This window comes from Nerophis lumbriciformis, linkage group LG10 (assembly GCF_033978685.3).
Source record: "Nerophis lumbriciformis linkage group LG10, RoL_Nlum_v2.1, whole genome shotgun sequence".
Lineage (NCBI taxonomy): Eukaryota > Metazoa > Chordata > Actinopteri > Syngnathiformes > Syngnathidae > Nerophis > Nerophis lumbriciformis.
The window spans coordinates 24,196,741-24,221,690 of NC_084557.2; the positions used below are offsets into that span (position 1 = coordinate 24,196,741).

General features: G+C 39.1%; 1 protein-coding gene across 3 annotated transcripts in view; it reads right to left on the reverse strand.

The window, feature by feature from the left end:
• The window catches only part of ldlrad3 (low density lipoprotein receptor class A domain containing 3), a 181,724-nt gene that overhangs the window by 74,729 nt on the left and 82,045 nt on the right, over positions 1 to 24,950 (reverse strand). For all 3 annotated transcript variants that reach the window (XM_061969978.1, XM_061969977.1, XM_061969976.1), the window contains exons 2-3: positions 21,011 to 21,157; positions 363 to 488 (exon numbers count right to left, since the gene is read on the reverse strand). In XM_061969978.1, the coding sequence (XP_061825962.1) occupies positions 363 to 488; positions 21,011 to 21,098 (214 nt within the window). In that variant the 5' untranslated portion in view covers positions 21,099 to 21,157. The remainder of the gene's footprint in view (positions 1 to 362; positions 489 to 21,010; positions 21,158 to 24,950) is intronic.

Below are 24,950 nucleotides of genomic sequence, written 5' to 3' on the forward strand. Positions count from 1 at the left end.
TTACATTAAGAAACCTATTATCTACATTTAAGCTTCTGTTCATTTACATCAGTGTGTGTGACCCTGGGTGCAAGATGGGTGAAGTGTCTTGCCCAAGGACACTACGGCAGTGACTGGGATGGTGGAAGCTGGCTTTGAACCAGGAACCATCAACTTTCTACCGGTTGAGCCATGCCGCCCCCAAATTATGATTTATTATTATAATAATTTATTTTGTCACACAGCATAATGTTGATTAGCATCGAAACCCCACAAACATACAGTGTGTGAGATATGTAATTTACAGTTAATTTTAAACTATACAAGCTGAAGTATTTTTAATAACGTGGTAGTTCGCCATCCTAGTGTTGTGTGAGACTTACTGCAGTTTTCCTCATCGCTCCCATCAGGACAGTCACTGAAACCATTACATCGGAATCGTCCAATGATGCAGTGGACCCCATTCGCACAGGCAAAGAATGTTGGGCCACACTTTGATTTGACTTTTGCTGAGAGAATGGGAGGGAGGAACAAGAAGTAAACACGTCCATTAGTTTGTAAATTGAGATAAGTAACATTTCATCTAAAAAAAACATTTAGGTTGGATTGACATAAATTAGGTGCAATGTTTCACCACACCACTATCTCAATGCATTGTATTATTTGAACTCTGGTTAGAATGCAGCTGAGAAAGGGATAAGCGGTAGAAAATGGATGGATGGATGGTTAGTTCTCCTGGTTGTTGGAGTTCATTTGGTCAGGTGGTAACACGGTAACCAGGCCTCCAATTTTAACTTTTTAAGGTCGAGGCAAGTGTTGCCTTAAAGGAGGGCTCATATTTTAGGGCACCAAGGCAAGTTAGAAGGGCACCAAGGCAAATGTGTTTGTCATTGTTGTTTAGTATGGTTTCACTATATGGCACATATTTATGACAGTGTTGGCGTTGTTTATACGGCCACCCTTAGTGTGACATGTATTGCTGTTGACCAAGTATGAACTTCATTCACTTGTATACGTGTGTTCATAATCAACATAATCATTAGAATTGATCATGGCCACGGAGGACGCCATTTCTTCTTGACTTTCTCTACTAAAGATCACTAGTAGTCCATTCAACGCTAAATTCCTTTTGCTTCGAGGGAATGTTTCCGGAGCAAAGGTTGTGTTGTTTGTCCGCTATAGTTATAACGCCAAACGACGCTAATGCTCATGCGCCTGACTTCGTGTTGCCTAAAATGCATTAATAGATGACGGGGTTTCAGCAATTATAAAAGCAGACGGTTTTACTAACCGTCTGGCAACCATCTGGAATTTTCGACCATTTCATCCCTCGTCCATTATGAAGTAAAAAGGGAAGGGCAGTCAGAGCATGTTGTTGCTGCAAATCTTGGTACATTTTTAAGGGCATTACGGCAAATGAGAGGGCGGTCGCGGCATGTGTCGCAGTTGCCGTGGTTAAATTCGAGCCCTGAGTAACCAAACATGGATGCGGCCCAACCGAAGCAATCCTTGGCTATCTTGAAAATGTGGTCTTGGCACGCTTCTGCTCAAACTTTGGTATGGTTCATGTTGAGAAATCATTTCAATTGTGTTTTGACCTGCTCCAATTGGTAAATGAACCCAAAACAGCATAATAGTAAAGTGAACAGATACAACCAGTCACTTGCCAATCTTTGATTTAACGTAAAAGCAGTTAGCAAGTTGTCAGACATACTCTAGCAGCGCCACGTCTTTTCAAATGTGCAGGAGGATAATTTGCTTGTGACGTCTGCAAGTATACTTAGTTATTTATTTTTGAGATGCCGACTTCTGACATTAAAAATCAGATAGGATCCTTTTGGGGCGAGTGAAACGGATGTCAGAGGTCAGTAATCAACCCTTGCAAAGCATCAAACTGCTGCTGGGTTTTGGAGACCAATTAAATAGCCAATGTAGACCTGTCATGCCAGTGAGACAGGGGAAGCCATATATAGTAGCATAACACTGCAACAATGGCAGGGCAAAACATCAGATAGAGAACTAGATGGAAAATGTTTGATCTTTTAGGTCAGGATTTATAAATGCCAGATGTCCTTTTGACCTAACTCACACAAACTGATCTTTCATGTCTGAGAATGGAAGTGTGATAGATTTAAGGACAAACATTGGGAAATAAACCACCTTGTATTAATATATTTGATTATAAACTTAGCTGTATAATGACACATGATATGTGATTGCATAATTAAATGTAAGTCAGTTGTAAATGCCATCCGTCCATTGTGAGCTGTAGCCTGTCACAGCTGACTTTGGGCGAGACGTGAGGTTGGTAATACAATGTCTCAAAAGGTAACATTAGAAATTCAAAATAACATTCACATATTGACAGAAAGTTAGCTTTCTGATTGGTATGTTACGGGATAGTGTTTGTCTGGACCCCGGGATGCAGAGACGGTAGGCATAGTGCAAGTAAAAAGTGTTTTATAACCAAAACTAGTGCAACAGGGCCATGCACAAAAAAGGCAAAATACACACATTAAGCATACGGAAAGCTATGCTGCATGGAGGTTAAAAGCACAATGACTCAGCCTCGTTCAGAGGACAGTGCTGGCATTAAAGGCATTCTAATTGGCAACCAGGAACAGGTGTGTCTTGATTGTCAAACAGGAAAAGATAAAGGTGCCAGCACTCAGACAGGGAAGCAGTGGCAAAAAGCAGACAAACAGGAAATGGCAACATAATTAGGAGCGCTGGACAGGAAAACAACTGAATACCAGGAACTAATAATAATTGTAATGAGAGAACTTTCAAATGTTCACTGTTCAAATTAATAGTGCTTACAAAGTACAAAGAAGAAGAATTATGAGAAATACCTTCAACCTTATTGAAAATGGGATATTCTTCATCTCAGAATGTTTATCATGACTGACTTAATCATCTATTACAAGAACTGCTGTATTAATCATTCACTGATGTAATTGTGTTACAAAAAGAAGACAGTAAATAATCGTATGTATTTGTAAACACTCTGAAGTGGTAAAGGGCTAGGATTAAATAAGCTTTGCTTCTTCCTACTCCTTTTCGGACAGGATGTAAAGAGAAATTATGTGACATTGTGTGATGCATTATACTGTAAGTGTGTTCATGTTCGAAATAAACTAAAAAAAAAAAGAAATGAAAGAAAAAGAACATGGTATTTGTCCATGACCAAAATGTATTGCATTTTCTTGGGTCTGAGAAAGTTGAGACAGTGCTCTGTAGGCTCAGTTTAACTTTAACTTTGAGTTCTAAAAGTTCAGTACAGTACAAGTAAGTAAAAAAAAAACACTTGCTAATTGGCATGGTAGACATTTTAAACCGAGTCAGCCAACAGGCCCCCTGTTTCACTTTAACATACAGTATACTACTGAATGACAAGGGAGTAGATGTCTCATACTGTATATTGAAATAGTAGCATGTCAAATGCAGGGGGAAATAATATTTAATAATAAATATAAAATAAATATAAAATATTTCAGTAAACAACAATGAAGTGGACAAGAGTTTTAGTTATTTCAAGTAGTGGCAATTATATTTGGCAAAGCAGGAGGGATAATGACAGCATCCAAAGAGATTTGGAGCGCCTGTCTTCAGCATAAAAAGTAATCCGTAGATAGAATAAGGAAGAAAACCGGGCTTCTGTCCAATATGTGCATATAGGTACTCTGTTTGTTTGTTTACCTGGGCAGAACAGCCTTAACCACCCAAAGCTCATTAGGCACGGTATATCATGCTTATCCGAGTCAAGGGAGGAAACTGAGCATAAGAGAGACAAAAACAAACTGTTTTTAGATACCAAGTTTTACATGCTTTCACTGACTGTATTTTTTTATTTTAGTTCCCAAACAAATTTTGCATTGACTGATTTTTCTTGGGAGAGCAGACTAAAGAAACCCAGTGATTGCTGTGAGATCCTTCATTCACCTCCTGTCTCATCTGCATCCTCATTACCACCTATGCTGTTGGCAGGATATATCTGACCCAGTGTTTGTGCTGCTAATTAACTCAAAAGTCATATGAAGGGCAAGCTCTTGAAGAGAAATTTGTGCGTGGGAGAGGCAGCCAAACAATAGGATGGAGCTTCAGCGTCACATGTATTTGGGGATGCAAAGCGATGAGCTGGATTCACAACAAATAATAATTACCACAGGCAGGTTCATTGTGGAGGACATGGGAAAACACATGTCATATTAACTTTCATTTGTTAATAATTTGCAGGTTTGTTTAACTTCACACTCAGCACATTAAGCATTCAAGTTGGACAATATGGACATGCTTGCAGTGACGGATACAGCATATGCAAGAGAATAAGGGACAGTGACTTTCTTATTTTATTGCTGTGTTTCATCATGAATGGGAGGGGTGGATATCAGAAAACCTGAATACGAGCCAAGAAAGCACAGAAAATAAATGCTATTTTAAACCGGATAGGCCAGAGGGGTGATTCCAACCCACACACCAAATCAGCAAATATGTAGACCTCACTTACTACTATATATCTTTTGGTATATACAGTAATTATAGACACTAACACACATACTGTACAACACTGAATGTGTTCCATGAGTCAATTTAAATAATAATGATACATTTTGGGCCTGATTTACTAAGCTCCAAATACCTTGCGCTAAACAGAGTGTGTAATATATAACAGTGTGTATAATGAGTGGGCGTGTTGCGTGTGATCTACCAACACTGCCTCCCTGGGAAGCTGAAGCTGTGGTGTTTTAGTTTGGACTGCTGCCCCGTCTCATGGGGCCAATTTCCATCTATGAGGTCGCTCTATCCCATGCCAATCGGCTGGAGAGGCTGGTGAATGCACAAGTGAGGAAATGGCTTGGACTGCTGAGATGAGATGTCTTAGCAGCGTAGGCCTGTATGGCAACGGAGCCCTCTCCCTACTGATGTCAAGTGTGGTGGAGGAGTACAAATGTGCCAAATCAAGGCTGGAAATGACTCTCACAGAATCCCAGGACCATTCGTCAGAAGTGCTGCTCCGACCCTAGCGGCAGGGAGGAAATGAAATCCCTTTGGAGCAGTTGCATTGGCAAAGACTGCCCTCAGGCACGGTGATATAGTGGGGCAGAGAGGGCCTTGGTTTGGAATCAGTTTTGTGTGTATTAAACGGAGCATCACCACAGAGACTCTCTCATTTACTGCACATTTATGTTATCATGCTCCTATCTGCAGAGTTTTGCTATCTTTTCAAACATGCAGGAGACATAGACAACTTTTATGGGCACTTTGAGTCGTGCAGTGCATTAACATTGACACCACATTTTGTTTTTTTAACAAAGAAGTGCTCATTAAAGAGAGGCTGCACTTAGTCTGTTCAAGAAGCAAAAAATACGTACTCAAAGATTTTCTTTTCATATGAGATGTATATAAATAATATATATTCTATGTGGAAAAAACTAATATCATTACCAAAACGCATCAATTGAATTTGTGTTAATCAGCCCTTTAAGTCCTCTAGCAGCTATAAAATTATAAAAGAAGATCTTGCTGACTAGACGATATTGATAGACACACGTATTTTCTGAGCATTTTCTGTCCATTGTCTGTGTAGCACAAGCACTAATCTTGCAGCCGTGTGTGAAACTGTCAGTTTGCATGTCCTTCTGACACATGCTTAAGAAAATGCAAAATAGTGCGGTGATCATACTTGCCAACCTTGAGACCTCCGATTTCGGGAGGTGGGGGGTGGTCGTGGTTGGGGGCGTGGTTAAGAGGGGAGGAATATATTTACAGCTAGAATTCACCAAGTATTTCATATATATATATATATATATATATATATAAGAAATACTTGACTTTCAGTGAATTCTAGCTATGTATACTGTGTGACTGCTGTTGTGTGTTGTTGCCGCGCTGGGAGGACGTTAATGAAACTGCCTAACAATAAACCCACATAAGAAACCAAGAACTCGCCCTCGATCATTCTACAGTTATAACGTGATTGGGCAGGCACGTTGTTTATATTGTGGGAAAGCGGACGTGAAAACAGGCTGTCGACACGTCACTCAGGTCCGCATGGAGCTGGAGGGGGCGTGGCCTCCAGCTCCGCCTGAATTTCGGGAGATTTTCGGGAGAAAATTTGTCCCGGGAGGTTTTCGGGTGAGGCGCTGAATTTCGGGAGTCTCCCGGAAAATCCGGGAGGGTTGGGAAGTATGGCGGTGATGAGTGTTGATAAATCACACAGCACGCGCTAAGTAATCAATTTGCATCGTCTCCTTACAGTATTGTGGACGTTTTAATGAGCAGCATATTTTTTGCATACTAATGAAGACAGAGACGCAAAATGGATTGCACGCCTTATTTTGCTCACTTAACAGACGCAATCCACTTTGCACACGTTGAGTAGATCAGCTTTGTGTGCTATCAAGTGTGCATGTGTTTTAGTACACGCTAACTTTAGTAATTCACGCTCCAACAGTGATGTTGCTAGGTATGCATCATGCGTCCCTGACACATTATCTGAAAGGGCGCAGTCAACTCACTCTCCTTGCGTTCCAGGGAGGAGCCTCATTATGTGTTTTTTCTGGACATACACAAACATTCACGTGTTGGCGCGTCAAGTGACTGCCGATGCATCGGGAAGGGGAAAAAACACCATGAGGAAAAATTTTAACCGTCAAAGACATGAACAACTTTTTCAATTCAGATGGATGGATGGATGGACGTGCAATTTAAGTGAACAGTTCTGGTGTAATTGTAACTGTACTTTAATTGGAAGGTTTGCGATTTCCGACTGTATGTGAGCTGAACAGGAAATGATGTTTAATGTAAATCGGCCCTGCGATGAGGTGGCGACTTGTCCAGGGTGTACCCCGCCTTCCGCCCGATTGTAGCTGAGATAGGCTCCAGCGCCCCCCGCGACCTCGAAGGGAACAAGCGGTAGAAAATGGATGGATGAACGGTTCTGTGACTTAAAAAAAAAAAAAGAGTTGATGGCTACAAGGGAGCATAACGTTTGTTTTATCGTATGAGCTGACACCCAGCCGACTCAACGAATAACACCAAACCTCGTGTCATCACTTCTGAAGTGGTTGTTAGAGCTATACTTTGTGGACAGGAGGTAGCTAGTCGAAATAGCCACTACATCAAGTAGAACAGACAGCTTGTGAAGAACGACGACAGCCGGAGCCGCTATTAAGACGTCGCAAGAAGGAAAGTAAGACCCTTAGTTTTTGGACAAAAGAAGACATCAAAGAAGTGTTGATCTTGCTAAGATCGAAATAGCCATGACATATACTTTAATTATAACCATAGCATACATTCAAAGGAGTTAATGCACCCTATAAAAACACTACCTGTGTCTCTCAGGGACTCATTACATTGAAAGCCTATCACCTTCACTGCATATATCCAAGCAGATCCGTATTCAACCAATCAAATAATGTTTTACTCAAAATAAAAAAGTAAGACAATCTATGAAATAATTAGACCTGTCAAACGATTAAAATATTTAATCAAGATCAATTGCATTGTTCATAGTTAACTCAAAATTAATCGCGACATCACAGATAAATATAATTTTTCATTATTGAGTGTACTCTAGAGAGATACATTTCAAGTTTTGATACAATGACTAGACAATTAGTTTGCTTTAATGATATGTGGTTTAAACAAATGCTTTTTTTTTTTAACACAAACCGGACATAAACACGCCTTCAAAGATAATTAAAAAAAATACCTGCAATATGTTGGTGTCTTGCCAGATTTTGTATTTTGTAGGAATACAGAATTTATATTCCTGCTGTAGAAGCAATTGCATTCAAAGGAGGAGCAACACCATGTTTGGATATCAGTTTCACCCATTAATAACACAAAGTGTGGATTGTTCTGATCATGGTTTGAAGATGTTTGGTGTTGTAATCTGTATTCTGTACATTACATGTTGTACAAGTTAATGGTTGTCAGATTGCTGCATGAAATGTCTTAACCTTCTCTAATTATTAATACAATTTAATATTCAGCCTGTTAAACATACTTTAACTTAGGAAGTATCAACCAGAACATGTTGTATGGTGGACAGATAAATTCCCCCCATATTGCTCAACTGATGTTTTGTTTAGTTTATTAAGGATCCCCATTAGTTTACACCGCAGTGGAGACTATTCTTCCTGGGGTCCAGGCAAAAAACATCACACAATCACAAAATAAAAGATTACAATGCAGTATAACATGATCAATAATAACATTTTGTTATGCAAAAATAGCAACAACAAAAATCAAAAAAACAATAACTTGGAGTTTACATAATAAAGTTCATACCAAAGATAAAAAAGAGCAATATAACAATAGATATATATTTTTTGCAAAAAAAACAAAGAACCAATGGCCTATAATATACACATTAGTGTAACAAAGACAAACAATATTCTAAGTGATGACAAAGTACCATAATGAATAAAATATGACATAAAGTACATACAAAATCAAGATAATATCAATATAAAAACGATAACCAGAAACAAGAATTAATTTACTATGTACTAGCACTTATTTAGATGCAAATATCACATATTACACTACAAAACATCTTTGACAAAGCATGATCTAATGTAAGACATGTAAGATATGTTTATCTTTTCAATGTAGTTAAACCAGATGTGAAGTGTAGCGCTTTTATTTTGAAATCAGAAAAGTGCGATCGATTCAAAAGGGTGTCTTGATATGTTATCAAGGCGGACGTGACTTTTTGGAATAAAAAGTTCCTTTTCGACTTCTTGCTTACTGTCTTTCATTTATATTGAGCTTTTATCTTACTAATGCAGTTACAGTAACAATCGACATTTTATGTTATCAACGCATCTTAACTGTAATCCAAACAGAGAAGTAAAGTTCCTTCTCTCTGAAGCGGCAAAGGCGCCAGCAGGCGTTCACTCCAATGATGGCGTCTCACGACTTTCGAAGATAAAAGAGTCTTGTTTGACTTGCTGTGGCTTTTGATTTAAGATTTCCATAATATACCCTTTTCTTTGTGCATTTTGTTGGCTCAGCAGCATCTGACGCCATTACATTTCCCCACGCTACGTAATAGCCCGAGGGTTAAAAAGGAGTCCAGATGCATGTTAAAAAAATGATCGGCGTTACAGGAATTTAGTTATAGTTAACGATTAAAGTTAACGATTATAATTTACGCGTTATCGCGTTAACTTTGACAACCCTAGAAGTAATATATTTTAGACGTTTAACTTAGTTTTCCGTTTCACAGTCAAAAACAAAGAAACAGTTTAAACAGAGGCCAGGGAAAGCAATGACTCATTCTGACATAAAGCGAAACCAGCACACTGTTTTTTCTCCTCTTCTGCAAATTTCCCACCTACATGCTTCAAAATTCATGTCAGGTGAGATCTGCCAGCGTACTTTTAGATAGTGAATTTTACCCCTCCCCAATATGCGTCTCAATGCCCTTCTTCTTCTTGTTCTGTCCTCACCTCCCGAAAGTAAAGAATACTTGTTTGGCACATAGGTAGGCATGGCTTGTGGTGGGCATGCATAATTACCAGAGGAAGGAGTGAGGCATGCTGGGGAAGGACTGAAGAGACTAGTAAGAAAAGAGAGGAGAAGCAGAGCACAAAGGTTTAGTAACAACATTTCAAAGGCTTTGCCGATTTTGCTGGGTACTTGGAGTTATGAACAAAAAGGTATTTTCTGACTAAAGGTTAAAAATAATAACTCCAAACATATCAGTGTCTGGCACATTTCATACTATACAATAACTAGTCCATGTGTCCACAAAGAAGCATGGTAACAATTGCACTAATCTGAACCTGTATCGATGACCAAACACTGAGTGCTCACAAGTTCTGCAGAGCATCATAGTTGCTAGTGTTAAAGTGAGAAATATTACACGGATTTGCAGCATAGCTTGGTTCTCTGTCAGGCATTTCTTACTTATCAGCAACAATAATTGGGGGTACAATGTGAACAATCATGTTGTGGATCACAGTCTGTCCATACTGTCTGAGCACATCAATGGCTAAAGGGGTCATACTATGCTAAAGGCACTTTTCTTGCCTGTTGTCACCGTTTATGTATTTGGGATCCCCAGAGATGCCGATGAATTCAAGCCATGAAGCAAGGAGAGCAGCTGTCAATATAATGATGTCATGATGAAGCGGTCAATGTAAACCCCTGTTTGTTTGGATGAATTCAGTTCATTACAAGTGATTCCCCTAAAAAACAAATCTGTTTTCACTCATTTGGTGTTTATGGCCGTCACTCATCCTCTCTTGTCAGGAGGTACGCGCAGGGAGTGCGTGCACAAAAACAAAATCAGTCCGAGAGAAGCAACAAACAATTTGCAGTCATGTTGTTGTTATTATTGAATATTCATTTATTGACGTTAGCGATCCAATCCAAATTGTTATTATTAGCTAACAACATATAAAGATAATGTGCGGGCACGCGTTACGAAGGAGAAACCATGGGAGGGCGCGATATACTGTGCAAAATACATGGGAAAGTTAACGCCCAGAACCCTTTGCAGCACTAACTCTTCCGGGACGCTCCAATATACACCCCCGCTACCACCAAACCCTCCCACCTTGTAGCGTCCCGGAAGAGTTAGTGCTGCAAAGGGTTCTGCGTATTTGTTCTGTTGTGTTTATGTTGTGTTACGGTGCGGATGTTCTCCCGAAATGTGTTTGACATTCTTGTTTGGTGTGGGTTCACAGTGTGGCGTATATTTCTAACAAAACTTAATATACGGGCACCCTCAGTGTAACTTGTATCGCTGTTGATAAAGTATGCGTTGCATTCACTTGTGTGTGCGTGCAGAATCCGCACATATTATGTGATTGGGCCAGCACTCGTTGGACTGAATGAAAAGCGGATGTGACGATTTTCGGGAGGGGCACTGAAATCTGGGACTCTCCCGGGAGGGTTGGCAAGTATGAGAATTAGCGGTGAATGCCGTGTTACCGCGGCACCGCCGCTGAATATAGTCGGCGGGCCAGCTCTAGTGTTAATTTGATATCGCCTCAAGGACCAAGTGAAATTACACGGCAGGCCAAATTTGGCCTGCGGGCCAGAGTTTGACGCCCTGGTTTAAATGTTGCAAACAGCCCTTTTAATGACCATGTGGGAGGGTGTGAGCCCTAAAGCCTAAATCATACACCTTCACCTGCATCATAATTGGTCTCAGGAGTTATGCTAACCACCATTCTGCAGAGCAATGTTTTGCTATTCATAAAAATTCAACAGATGTCCATCTCATGAGCATTTTAATAGAGTCAAAAGGAACAAACATAAAATGCACCCCTAGTCAAGGATGTATTATTACTCCACAGAGTAATAATTCAACGCTGTGTATCCTGATGAAGTGAATTAAATTTGCACCTCATTGGATGTGAGGCACTGGAGGATCAATAAACAATGCATCAAATAATAAAAACTCAACAGGATGTTACCATTTGTTGTTATGAAGTATTAATTGACATTTAAATTGAGTGATTAGGCGTTCATGTCCAATAAATTGTCCTCCTTGTTTCCTCTCTTCTTGTCAGAGTATAGTAGGTTTTATAAGAGGATACTTTACTGAACTCGTTGAGCTTTGCTTCTCTAAACCAGTAGTTTTCAACATTGTTTGTATTGTGTACCACCTCAACCTTTTCGTCATACCGTGAGTACCCACTCACTTATTTGTGTTGACGCTCCAAAATCGGCAATTTCATGTTTATTCGCTTTAAAATAGCTTTTTATGGAGGGGGGCGTGGTCTGCGGGCCTGCCGCGGAGCGGGGTGTGTAAGGTCCGGCCTCGAAGCCAGCGGCAGATGAGTGGATTGCCCAGCTGGGGATTGGTTATCTAATCACCTGTCGCCCTTATTAGCAGCAGCCGGACCGAGACACGTGGTTGGAGTTGGAGCGAGAGCGAGACACATGGTAGAGAGCAGAGCGAAACACACGATGGAGAGCAGAGCAGAGCAGCACGAGAGACTGAGACTGGAAAGTTGCAAGAACAGTGTGCTGTGTTGGCGCGTGTGCGCACAAATAAAAGACTTTGTTACACCAGACTACCGGGCTCACGAGGAGGTCTATTACGGTCAGGAGGACCCACAAGGGGGAAACTTCACACTCTTGTATGTTTGCTCTTTTTTATTCAATTTCCCTGTTGCCTGTGTACACGTACAATATGTACTGTATGCAGGCATTTCCTATCTAATATAACCTCTGAGAATAAGATACCGGCATTGCTTGATGCATCATTGCAATAGGTAAAACTGCAATAAATTTGGCACCAGTGTTTGGTGCTTTGGTGGTGTTGTACTGGACTTTGAGGATAGAAATGTGGACCTAAGGTGGTTGTCTGTCAGGGGAAACTACTTGGACAATTATAAAAATCAAGTTCTCTTTGTACCCCATGCAATGTGCTTGGGTACACTCAGTTGGAAATAACAATTTTAGACAAAAAATAGAACTAGTCCTGCATGAAAAATGTAATATTTAACGTTTGAGCATTTTTGGAGGGAATGACATGGCTTAACCATGCTGAGCTTAATTGCCAAATGTACACCCCAAAACTCTATGGAAATATCACTAATGGCTTTGGGGCCACAGCCTCAAAAGAGGGTTGGTTTGTATCAGGTCTTTGAAATTTAAATCACTTCTATGTCACTTTTGACCGACGGCGTTTGTCACCCTTTGATTCTCTTCTCATTATGCATCATGCACAGTCACCCTTATAGCCTATGCTTTAAGTTCCTCCCCTCTTGCCTTCTCATGTCCTGCCCAGACAAGGGCAACCAGGCTAATCCTGGCTCGGAGGCCCAGTAAGCTCAGTCAGTCTTACTTCTTCACCTCTCTGTCAGAATCTATTTTGTCTGTCCTTGACTGTCATTCGGGACACTCGGGAAGTGAGTGGTCTTTTTGACCTTTCTGAGGAGATTCTGTAAATTGGAGCAATTGATATGTTTTCAGATCAAATGTGGATCAAAGCGTAGGCAACATTATACAAGAATGAATTTGATAAAAAGATCTATAGATGATTTCAGTATGCAGCAACATGCCAGTTATACACTGGCTGGAAACACCATATATCTAATGGTATGGACAGTTATATAAAAAAGCTGAACTAGTTGATAGAGAGATAGTATTTCCACATTCCACTTGTCTTAAATAAAGACAAAGTTGTATATATATATATATATATATATATATATATATATATATATATATATATATATATATATATATATATATATATATATATATATATATAAAACTTTACTTTTTTAGCCCAATGCGGCCCTAGAGTCAAAACATTTGGATACCCCTGGCTTAGATATACCTTGTGGTGTACACCAGGGGTCAGTTATGGGACCAAAAACTATTCAATCTATTTATTAAATAAACAACATCAGTAAAAGCACAAAATACTTAGTTAATATGATTTGCAGATGGCAACTATATTCTGCTTAGGGGAAAACACAGCAAATGAGCAAATTAAAATAAAAAATAATTTGATATAAACAGATAATCCTTGAATTTTGTAAAACTAAAATAATGTTATTTGGAAGAGGTAAGAAAAATTGTCAAATACGAATACAAATAGATAGCGCTGACATCAACATAGTACAAGAAAAATATGATAAAATGAGCTGGAAACCACGCATCAAGCACATATAACTTAAAAGTGGCAAACAATATTAATATTGAGTAATGCAAGAGAACCTCTGAATCAGAAGTCACGTCATACTCTGTGCTGGTAATTGGTTTTACCAAACCTGAGTTATTGTGTGGAGATCCATCCATCCATCCATCCATTTCCTACCGCTTGTGCCTCACGGGGTCACTCGGGGTGCTGGAGCCTATCTCGGCTGCACTCGGGCGGAAGGCGGGGTACACCCTGGACAAGTCGTCACCTCATCGCATGGCCAACACAGATAGACAGACAACATTCACACTTACGGGGAACAATTATAAAGGTATACTTGACTTACTAACAATACTGCAGAAAAGATTAATTAAAATAATACTTAAGGCTGGATATAGAGAATATACAAATCCTATGTTCATTACTTCTAAAACAGATCTTGTACATTTTTAAACTGCAAAAATAATGTAGCCTACAAAGCAAATAACACGGGCTGCCCAGAAGCGTGCAATAGTACTTCTCCACAAGAGGAAGTCAATACAATCTTAGGAATGTGAGTGTGAATGTTGTCTATCTGTGTTGGCCCTGCGATGAGGTGGCGACTTGTCCAGGGTGTACCCCACCTTCCGCCCGAGTGCAGCTGAGATAGGATCCAGCCACCCCTGCGACACCAAGAGGGACAAGCAGTAGAAAATAGATGGATGGATGGATGGAATACATAGAATTTGAAGCATTTATATACACGCACAACTTTGAAAATATTTAGTGAATCTGTAAGTTTTTTTTATTCAATCCATTCCATAGTTTAATCCCACATAAACAGTGTAATATAATGAACTACTTTAAAAAAATAATACAAGCAGATGGTGTTTACAAAGTATACAAAAGAACTGTTGAAGTAAAGTGACTAATATTACTATTACTATATACTCGTCATTGGGATGGGTAAAATAAGATTATGTTACGCTTTATACTATTGTACTCCTTTGAATTACTTGTTATTTCTTATCTCTCGCTACTCTCTGTCTCTCTGCTCAGTCACTCTTTCTCTCTCTCTACAGAACCGGTCGAGACAAGACGGCCACGTCACAGAGCCTGGGTTCTGTCCAAAGTTTATTTCCACTGGGGAGTTTTCCCTTGTGCTGGTTCATGTGGCATTCAATTGGTTCGTTCTTTCTTTCTTTTTATTTTTTCCCTGCTGATTATGGCAGAGGGTTTAGACCAGACAAGCTATGCTTCTTTCCACTCCTTTGGGACTGTTGATCACTTGAGCTAAAAGTATGCTTGTAAAGTTTTAACTTGTTCCAAATTAATTAAAACTTCATTGAAAAATTTGGACTGATACCGATTAGGGTTGTACGGTATACCGGTACTCGTATAGTATCGCGGTACTAATGAATCAAAATCAGTACTATACTCTGTTTTAAATGTACTGCTTCCCCATTTGTTTTTTTGTTTTTTTAACGGGCATGACGGTGCGTTGTCACGTCATGATATTGCTGGTTTTACGAGCAGAGAAGCATGTTCGGCAGTGCAGAATCACGGAGTACTTACAAGCAGACAAGGTGTGTAGACAGAAAAGGGAGAACGAACGCATTGTGGCCTAAAACCTAAAGGTAAAGGTGAAGTTTTAACACTGAAACTACTTCAGGAAGAGGTGCTTTAAGACATGGCTAGCTAGCTGGCAGCTAACATCCAGCCACATTCTGCAGTGTTTTAGCTACTTCTAAATCACTAATCCTCGCCTCCATGGCGACAAATAAAGTAAGTTTCTTACAAGTATTATCCCTGCAGGACGAGGAATAGCTAAACATGTTTCACTACACACCGTAGTTCACCAGCGTCACCGCTAATGACGCCGTTCCTGAATGTAAACAAATGCCATGGGTGGATCTAAACCTGACATCCACTGTAATGATATTAAGTACAAGAGCGTATCTAGTCCATACTACTATGATTGCGTCGATATTTCTTATCCTTTTCTTAAAATTCATATTATGTTTATAAACTCAGGGAATATGTCCCTGGACACATAAGGATCCTGTAACTACTTGGTATCGGGTCAATATCTAAATTTGTAGTATCATCCAAAACTAATGTAAAGTATCCAAACAACAGAAGAATAAGTGATTATTACTTTTTAACAGAAGTGTATATAGAACATGTTAAAAGAGAAAGTAAGCAGATATTATCAGTAAATGAACAAGTGGATTAATAATTCAGTTTTACAGCTTGTCGCTCACAATTTTGACAAAATAATAAAATGAGAAATGACAATATGTAACTGCATACGTCAGCAGACAAATTAGGAGCCTTTGTTTTATTTATTTTTTGTTAAAATAAAGCCAATAATGCCATTTTTTGTGGTCCCCTAGAAAAGTATTGAAATACATTTTGGCACCGGTACTAGGGCTTGGCGATATATCAATATACGCGATATATCGCGTATATTCCCCCAAAAAACAGCAGGGGGTCCATCATCTGGCGGTGGTTTGGCTTCAAGTGGGAATATGTCGAACAGACAACCGTAATTTGTCAAGTGTGGGGCGAAAGCGTTGCTATAAAAAGTAACATTACTGCTAATATGTAGCATCATTTGAAAAGTCACCTGAATGAACAGTGCTTACTCCGCACGTCAACATCTCCGTTCGGTGCCACACGCCCACACCATCAAAATGCCGAGGCAAACATTTCCAGATCAACACCGTATGAAAAACATAGTGATTTTTTTAGTTGTGATTTCCTTCTCTGCATGAAAGTTTTAAAGTAGCATATATTAATGCAGTATGAAGAAGAATGTTTTAATGTAGACACATAGAATCATCATACTGCTGTGATCATATGCATCAAGTGTTCATTTAAGGCTAAGGCAAAATATCGAGATATATATCGTGTATCGCGATATGGTCTTAAAATATCGCGATATTAAAAAAAGGCAATATCGGCCAGCCCTAACCGGTACCAGTACCAAAATATTGGTATCGATACAACCCTAATACCGATATATGATCATTTTCAGACCTTCACAACCGATAACCTATAACGATAATCAATATTTGAATAGATTTACTTCCACAAAATGTGATGAGAATAACTTAATTAAGCAGTTCACATATTTGCCCAAAATGTATACAGTAACAAAAAATATATAAACATCTATTGTAAGGATAAAGATAATGTTAACTGATATGTATTTACTAAATTAACTATACTTTGAGTACAAATACACTCCCTACTATAATGCTGACCAATGCAAACAATTAGAATCATTGCATCTTCTACTTACTATACACTTCGTCTGACACGCTAAAGAATACTGCTGTGCTATGATGCTTTCTCTGCACATAACAGCTCACACACACAGTATCATGACCAATGTTCCTCTCAATTTTTCATGTGTCGTCACGTCATGATATTGCTGGTTTACGAGCAGACGAGCATGTTCGGTAGCGCACAATCACGGAGTACTTACAAGCAGACACAGTGTGTGGACAGAAAAGGGAGAACGGACGCATTTTGGCTTAAAAACTAACGATAAAGGTCAAGTTCTAACACTGAAACGCCCTCAGGAAGAGGTGCTTTAAGACATGGCTAGCTAGCGAGCGGCTAAAGTCCAGCCCCAGTCGGCAGTGTTTTAGCTACTTCTAAATCACTAATCCTCGCCTCCATGCCGACAAATAAAGTAAGTTTCTGACAAGTATCATCCCGGCAGGACGAGGAATAGCTAAACATGTTTCACTACACACCGTAGCTCACCGACGTCAAAATGTTAACAAACTTTATTGGTGGATCTACACCTAACATCCACTGTATTGATACCAGGGACAGGCTCGTATCTAGTTGATATTACTATGATTACGTCTATATTTTTGGGCATCACATCTTTCTTTTGTTTTTTGAAAATGTATATTATGTTTATAAACTTATGTCCCTGGACACATGAGGACTTTGAATATGACCAATGTATTATTCTGTAACGGCTTGGAATCGGATTGATACCCAAATTTGTGGAATCATCCAAAACTAATGTAAAGCATCAAACAACAGAAGAATACATGATTATTACATTTTAACAGAAGTGTGGATAGAACATGTTAAAAGACAAAGTAAGCAGATATTAACAGTAAATGAACAAGTAGATTAATAATTCATTTTCTACCACTTGTCCTAAATTAATAGAATATAAAATAACACAATATGTTACTGCACATGTCAGCAGCTAAAATAGGAGCCTTTGTTTGCTTACTTACTAATAAAAGACAAGTTGTCTTGAATGTACCGTAAGATTTTTTGTTAAAATAAAGCCAATAATGCAATTGTTTGCGGTCCCCTTTATTTAGAAAAAGTATCGAAAAGTATCGAAATAATTTTGGTACCGCTACTAAAATATTGGTATCGGGACAACACTAGCACACTGTGGCCACAACGGCATCAAACCTGTCAAAAACCAGACCTTGTAACAAGTTAAATAGCTTATAATAGTGAAAATGCAGCAGTCATTTCTATTTATTTACTATTTTTCTATTATAAGTGATTTGGCCTAATTATAATAAAAATAACTAAACAATTGACAAATAACATTGTTTCACACGAGTATCAGATATTGCAACATGTGTCAGTCAGAAAATACGGAAATCATCATAGGTCTCCTTTAAAAAACTGTTTTCATCAACATACAGTCACTGAAATTGCATTTATTCCTTGTGGACTTGTGGGAAAACCCTGTTTGCTCCAAACAGAGGTTTTCTCATTTCAAATCCCAGACTAACAACAGCTATAGCAATAGGAGGTTAGCTGAGTGGGATGCTTGACAACCTGCTTGGATTTCTTTTCAGTTGTACTAAATGTCATAGCAACTTAAAACATACTGTAAATCCAGCTTGTCTGTAGGTGTACCTTTTTTGTATTTTAGCAGCTGAAATATGGAGTAACAGTGCTTAAAGAAATAATTTAGGACTTTATTTGTATTTTTTCCTTGTCATGCAAAAGCTTTGATAAAACAAACCCAAGTGATTACCTTGATTGATGTATATGTGGGCACAGACAAAAGAACATTTAAAAGAAGCTGAAAAAAGAGCATTTTCACAGAATGGATAGAAGGCAGATTGACAATAAGAGAAGCAGGCAAATTTAAAAAGTAAAACAGGAGGTGACAGTATGGGGGACAATGAGTGCTTCTTTCTAAATTAAATAAACTGTTTAAAACAATTCCCCGGAAGGGAGAGTAATGCTTTTCTCACTGAGAACAATCTTTTGTGAAGCACATTGTAAGCCCGAGCTTCAGTTGATGAGATAATGAAGAACATGCAGAGGGGTGAAACTTGATACTTGTGAGGCAGACACATTTATCAGGTTTTAGAGTTCCACTGAGTAGGGTCAATAAGCATCACCAGTAATCTGCTCTCTATCTCCAAATTGGGCTTTGGCTTTCGGATGGTTATACATCTCTGTTGGTTCTTTGCCTGTGTGCAGACGGTTGCATAGATCTGGAGCCTCCGGCATGCAGATTACTAGGCAAACAAAGGGCTGACACATAGAGTTCACTTCCTATTTTTATCTATAGGAATGGGCAAAATGGCCTAAAATCTTTATCGCGGGAATTATTGCACCCTCCTGCGATAACAATATATAATCAAGATATATTATTTGGCATAAAAAATGATAATAGAACCATTTCAAAACAAGTTCAAAGTCTCCTAAAATGGCTGCTGAGATACGCGATAACATATTTTGTCATTTCCGGTTGCATTATTTTGTCAAAACTATTATTAATCTACTTGCTAATTTTCCGTTAATAGCCTATTACGTTCTGTTGTAACATGGTTCTATACTTTACACTAGTTTTGGGTGGTACTACAAATTTGGATATCGAGTCCAGTCCAGGGACTCATTTGCTGAGTTTGTAAACAATAACCAAAACGACATATATTGTTTTGATAATAAAAACATATTGATCTATCTAATGTAGTATCGACCATATATAAGCAATAAGTATAGAAGTAACTAGACTTGGTATCATTACTGTCAATATTTATATCAATCTGCCCACCTTAGTTTACATTAAAGAGCTCTAGCTTGCGGTTAGCAGTTAGCTTATCCTCTTGCGGTGTGTAGTGTAGCATGTTTAACTATTATTTATCCTTCATGGGTGATACTTGAAAGAAACGTAGTTTATTTTCCGCCATGGATGTGAGGATTGCTGACTTAGAAGTGGCTTTAAAATGTGGAGGGACATTAGCCGCTAGTTCATTCGCTTATTGTCAAATTTGCGGGACACAGCAAGAATGTGTCATCAATGTGCATTATCACGATATAACAAGAGTATCAAAAGCTCTACCGTCTGCCAAATGTATAACATTCATTTTGTATATTATCTATTGCGCAACCCTACTTATGTATATAGAGTACAAGCAATTTTGGGGCACGCTAACAAAAGCAATAGTCATTTGGCATTAATGCTGTTTCATTATTTTCAAAACTCCACTGGCTGAGTCTAAGCAAGAAATAGCAGTTAATTTGAAACAGGGCTTATGCTGTACAACAGTGGTCATCATCCTTTTTGAGCCCAAGATGTCTGTTCTTGGCCATGAACCAAGGCAAACTGTACCCTGCCCCCACTGTGATTATTTTGTATCTTTTTATTATTTGGTAGAAAGGCTTCAAAAGTGATACATATTCTATCCATATTCCAGGCCAAACCCACTATTTTTACATGCGGCGATGGTGCAAACCAGAGAAATAAACATGCATGTTTAATTATCTGGTTGGATGTGAGTTTAACGTAGGGTTGTACGGTATTAGTATAGTACCGCGATACTAATGAATCATATTCGGTACTATATCGCCTCTGAAAAGTACCGGTCCGCCCGTAAAGTAAAGTATCAAACAACAGAAGAATAAGGGATTATTATATTTTAACAGAAGTGTAGATAGAACATGTTAAAAGAGATATTAACAGTAAATGAACACGTAAATTAATAATTCATTTTCTACCACTTGTCCGTAATAATTTTGACAAAACAATATAATGGAAAATGACACAATATGTCAGCAGCTAAATTAGGAGCCTTTGTTTGCTTACTTACTAATAAAAGACAAGTTGTCTTGTATGTTCACTATTTTATTTAAGGACAAACTTGCAATAAGAAACATTAATGTACCGTAAGATTTTTTGTTAAAATAAAGCCAATAATGCAATTTTTTGTGGTCCCCTTTATTTAGAAAAGTACCGAAACGTATCAAAATAATTTTGGTACCGGTAACAAAATATAGGTATCGGGACAACACTAGTTTAACGTTAACCTGCTTTATCGTCTAGATACAATCGAATACCTTAAAAAAAAGGGCTACCATGGTTACTTTCTTGAGGCGCAACAATTGACAAAATAGAATAACACAAACTGGACTTACGGCAGCCTTTTTCGTCACTCTTGTCAAAGCAATCAGGCAATCCATCACACTGCCATCCTCCTGGGACACACTTTCCATCTCCACACATGAAGTTTCCAGGGATGTTGCACTCTGTGGTGAAGTTATTCCCTGGGAGCAGCTGGCTCTCTGATAACAAAAAGAAGACAAGAGACTAAGAGTAAGAGTCATGACAGAACATAATGTAAATCCAAAAAAACCCTAAAAACTGGTAAGTGGATTGTTTTTGCAATAATGTGATATCCAATTTTTCAGTTGGGATAAAATGCTGTTATCTATCTCCAGTATGTATAGATATGACAAAAAACATTATACTGTATCAGATTTAAAAAAAATAGCAAAATATAGAATGTAAAAAGTATTTTGGCATTGACTTGTCCAGGGTGTACCCCGTCTTCCGCCCGATTGTAGCTGAGATAGGCTCCAGCGCCCCCCGCGACCCCAAAGGGAATAAGCGGTAGAAAATGGATGGATGGATGTTGTGTTGTGCTTGGCTTGAGTTTCATGAAGGATGCAGACACGAAATAAACAAGACATACCGAGAAGGCACATTTTCATTCGGTAAGCATAGTTGCACAAATAAACAGGGCCATTAAATAAACACAGAACAGGACCTAAAGTTGTCTGGCCCATTTTCTACTTACACTGTGCCTAATGGGCATAAATGTGAAGCATGGCCTTATAGCTGAGGCCTGACACCACAAGGTGAGCAATAATGAGTGTGACACTGACCAGGGGATAGTATTATGCTGCACTACTGAAAATGGGTTGTTCTGCTGCCCAGTTTCATTGCACTTGAAAGACTCAGGAGCTGTGCCTGCTGCCAAGAGGTTTGCGCTTTGAAGCTATTAGTGACCTACTGGCATAACTAACTCCGATTGCAAAAAGGTGCAACTGTAAGCCTTTCTTGTACAACAAGAGTACCACTGCTACTGGACCAATTTGAAAATAAGTGAGTCAACCTTGACCTCAACACTACACACTGGTTTTTATAATGAATTACGACTTGCGTGGATTTTCTACAAAATCGCTCAAATCCAGAAAACATCCATCCATTTTCTACCGCTTGTCCATCGTAGGCACAAAAAATGCAGATGTATTGAAGTGTGCGCACACATTACCGTATTTTTCGGACTATAAGTCGCAATTTTTTTTTCATAGTTTGGCCGGATGTGCAACTTATACTCAGGAGCGACTTGTGTGAGAAATTATTAACACATTACCGTAAAATATCAAATATTATTTAGCTCATTCACGTAAGAGACTAGACGTATAAGATTTCATGGGATTTAACGATTAGGAGTGACAGATTGTTTGGTAAACTTATAGCATGTTCTATATGTTATAGTTATTTGAATGACTCTTACCATAATATGTTACGTTAACATACGAGGCACGTTTTCAGTTGGTTATTTATGCGTCATATAACGTACACTTATTCAGCCTGTTGTTCACTATTCTTTATTTATTTTAAATTGCCTTTCATGTCTATTCTTGGTGTTGGGTTTTATCAAATCAATTTCCCCCAAAAGTGCGACTTATATATGTTTTTTCCTTCTTTATTATGCATTTTCGGCCGGTGCGCCTTATACTCCGGAGCGATTTATACTCCGAAAAAAACGGTAATCCAAGCACATTTCTTTTCTACATCCCATTTAACATGGAATTGAGCAGCTGTAATGGCTGCTGTTGGCAGGAGCTCTGTGCTATTGTGTCATCCTTTTGTGTTCCTGATGTTTCCCTGTTGTTTTCGTGTGGTTTTTTTTTGCCTTTTGGTTATGGACCCTTTGGGACTGTGTGACAAGGGGTGGCACTTTCGTGACTTCTGCTGTGCTTTTTGGTGAACTTCTGGATCTGCCACCCGGGAGCCTTTTGGTCATGGAGACCAGCTGCTGGGTCTCTGCCACACCAGAGTCCGTTTGGAGAGACTGGAGGAGATGCGGATGAAGAGACAGGGCTGCGGAGCTAGCGCTGAGCGCCGGGATGCTTCACAGGCTGAATGAGCAGGTATCGGACACCTCGGTCTCCTTGGACGTATCCTCGGTCATCCGTGCGTACTGGACACTGGCCGAGAGTTGGTGGGCAGCCGAGGGTGAAGTCGGCTCTCTTGGTTGCTTTGTTGGGTCTGCTCCTATCTCTGGCTATGCTTCCCCCCCACTCCAGCAGACAATCGCGTGGAACACCGCAGAGGCCACCACAGTGTATGTTTTTTTTTTGTTTGTTTTGTTTTACTTTTGTGGCTGTGTGTAGAAGTGGCTGGTTGCATCAGCTCTGCTCTTTTAATGTATTTAATGTCCTTTGTGTTCTTTGATGTTTCCCTCTTACACACATGCTTATTTGTGCAATGGCTATGAGGTTTTCTTTTCCTTGGCCTCAGTCTGGACCCCCTGGCCTAGACTGAACATTTTTTTCTCCCCCCATCCCCAGCGTTTACCTGTTTCTCACTTTTTTTGTAAGGGACGCCGGACGTTGGTAGACCCGTCAGCGATCCTGTTCTGTCTCCCTGTAATGTTTGTCTGCTCTTGAATGGGATTGTGCTGAAAATCTTAATTTCCCCTCGGGGATTAATAACATTTGTGATTCTGATTCTGATTCTGACATGTTGGAGTGGCTTGCCACACTCTGTCCATTGCCACATTTAAATATGCAAATCATATTTAAATGAGCCATGTGCCTGAGATCCCAAACTCTGCACAATCAAATAATGAGCAAGACGACGAAAATGAAGGAATTCACCAACAAGGAGTTGGAGGTGCTTCTTGCTGAAGTGAAGGCGTTCCAGAATATACTATTTGGCACGCTGTCCGCCATCGAACAAAAGAGGGTTGTGTGGGATAAAGTGTGCAAGGCTGTCAGTGCTGTGGAGCAAGAGAACCGCACACAGGAACAAATAATTAACAAGTAGTACTACATCAGGAAGAAGGTGAAGAAGACGATGGATTTGGCCAAAACAGGACCGGAAATTAAGTAGTGCTTATCTCGTTTGAAAAGCTGTTTGCTGCAGTTATACATAGAACTTTAGAAGAGGTGAGAGCACATGTGGGTGACAGATTACGCCCAAGATAAATATAATTGGTGTAATTTACAACAACCTGTGGTAATACAGTAGCCTTCTCACAGCCAGATTGGTTTCATGTGAAAATTATGTTTATTCGGTTTTAAATATTCAAAAGTTAAACATGCCAGCATATTAAAAAGGATAAAACAGACTTTGACTTCTCAAATTAATATTAGAACACAGGAGAGCACAAAGTCAAAGCCACAAGGCCATTTATCCATCGTGTCGAGTGCCATTGTGACAGCAATAGGTGGCAAAATGGTCACCGAGATAAATGAATAGATGTCTTCACGAATATGAGGCATTAAATGTGCGGCATAAATTATCTCCTAAATAAATTAATAGACTTCCTCACAAATATGAAGATGAAGCATTACATTTATTGGCGAAAAAGTGAATTTTGTGTCCTTCCCATGATCTTTTACATTGTTGAAATCAAATGTTGGCAAAGCCCGAACAACCACCTTTGTGTGTCTCCAAAGTATCCTCAGCATGTAGAAACGTACGTATGCCAGCCATGAAGTTGGTGTGAGGCACCAGACGTTTCTACGTTCAGTTCACTCCTGATAAATCTCAACTTTGCCGTGAAAAAATGTATGCACTCCTAATACAGTATATGAGGCCCCTCGTCTCTATTTATAAGTCCATCATGTTGAGCAGAACTGCAAACATTTGGTGTTTGCAATCCAGTGGATTCCCCCTGGAAAAATATAGTCTAAAAACTATATTTTTATGCTAATAAAATGATCTATGTCACATGATCACTTTTTGAGGACATATTTAAAAAACACTAGTCAACTATTCACAAGATGACAGGGGTGTTCTGATGTTTTAAGTGCCTACTGCATGATACTACTAGTCAAA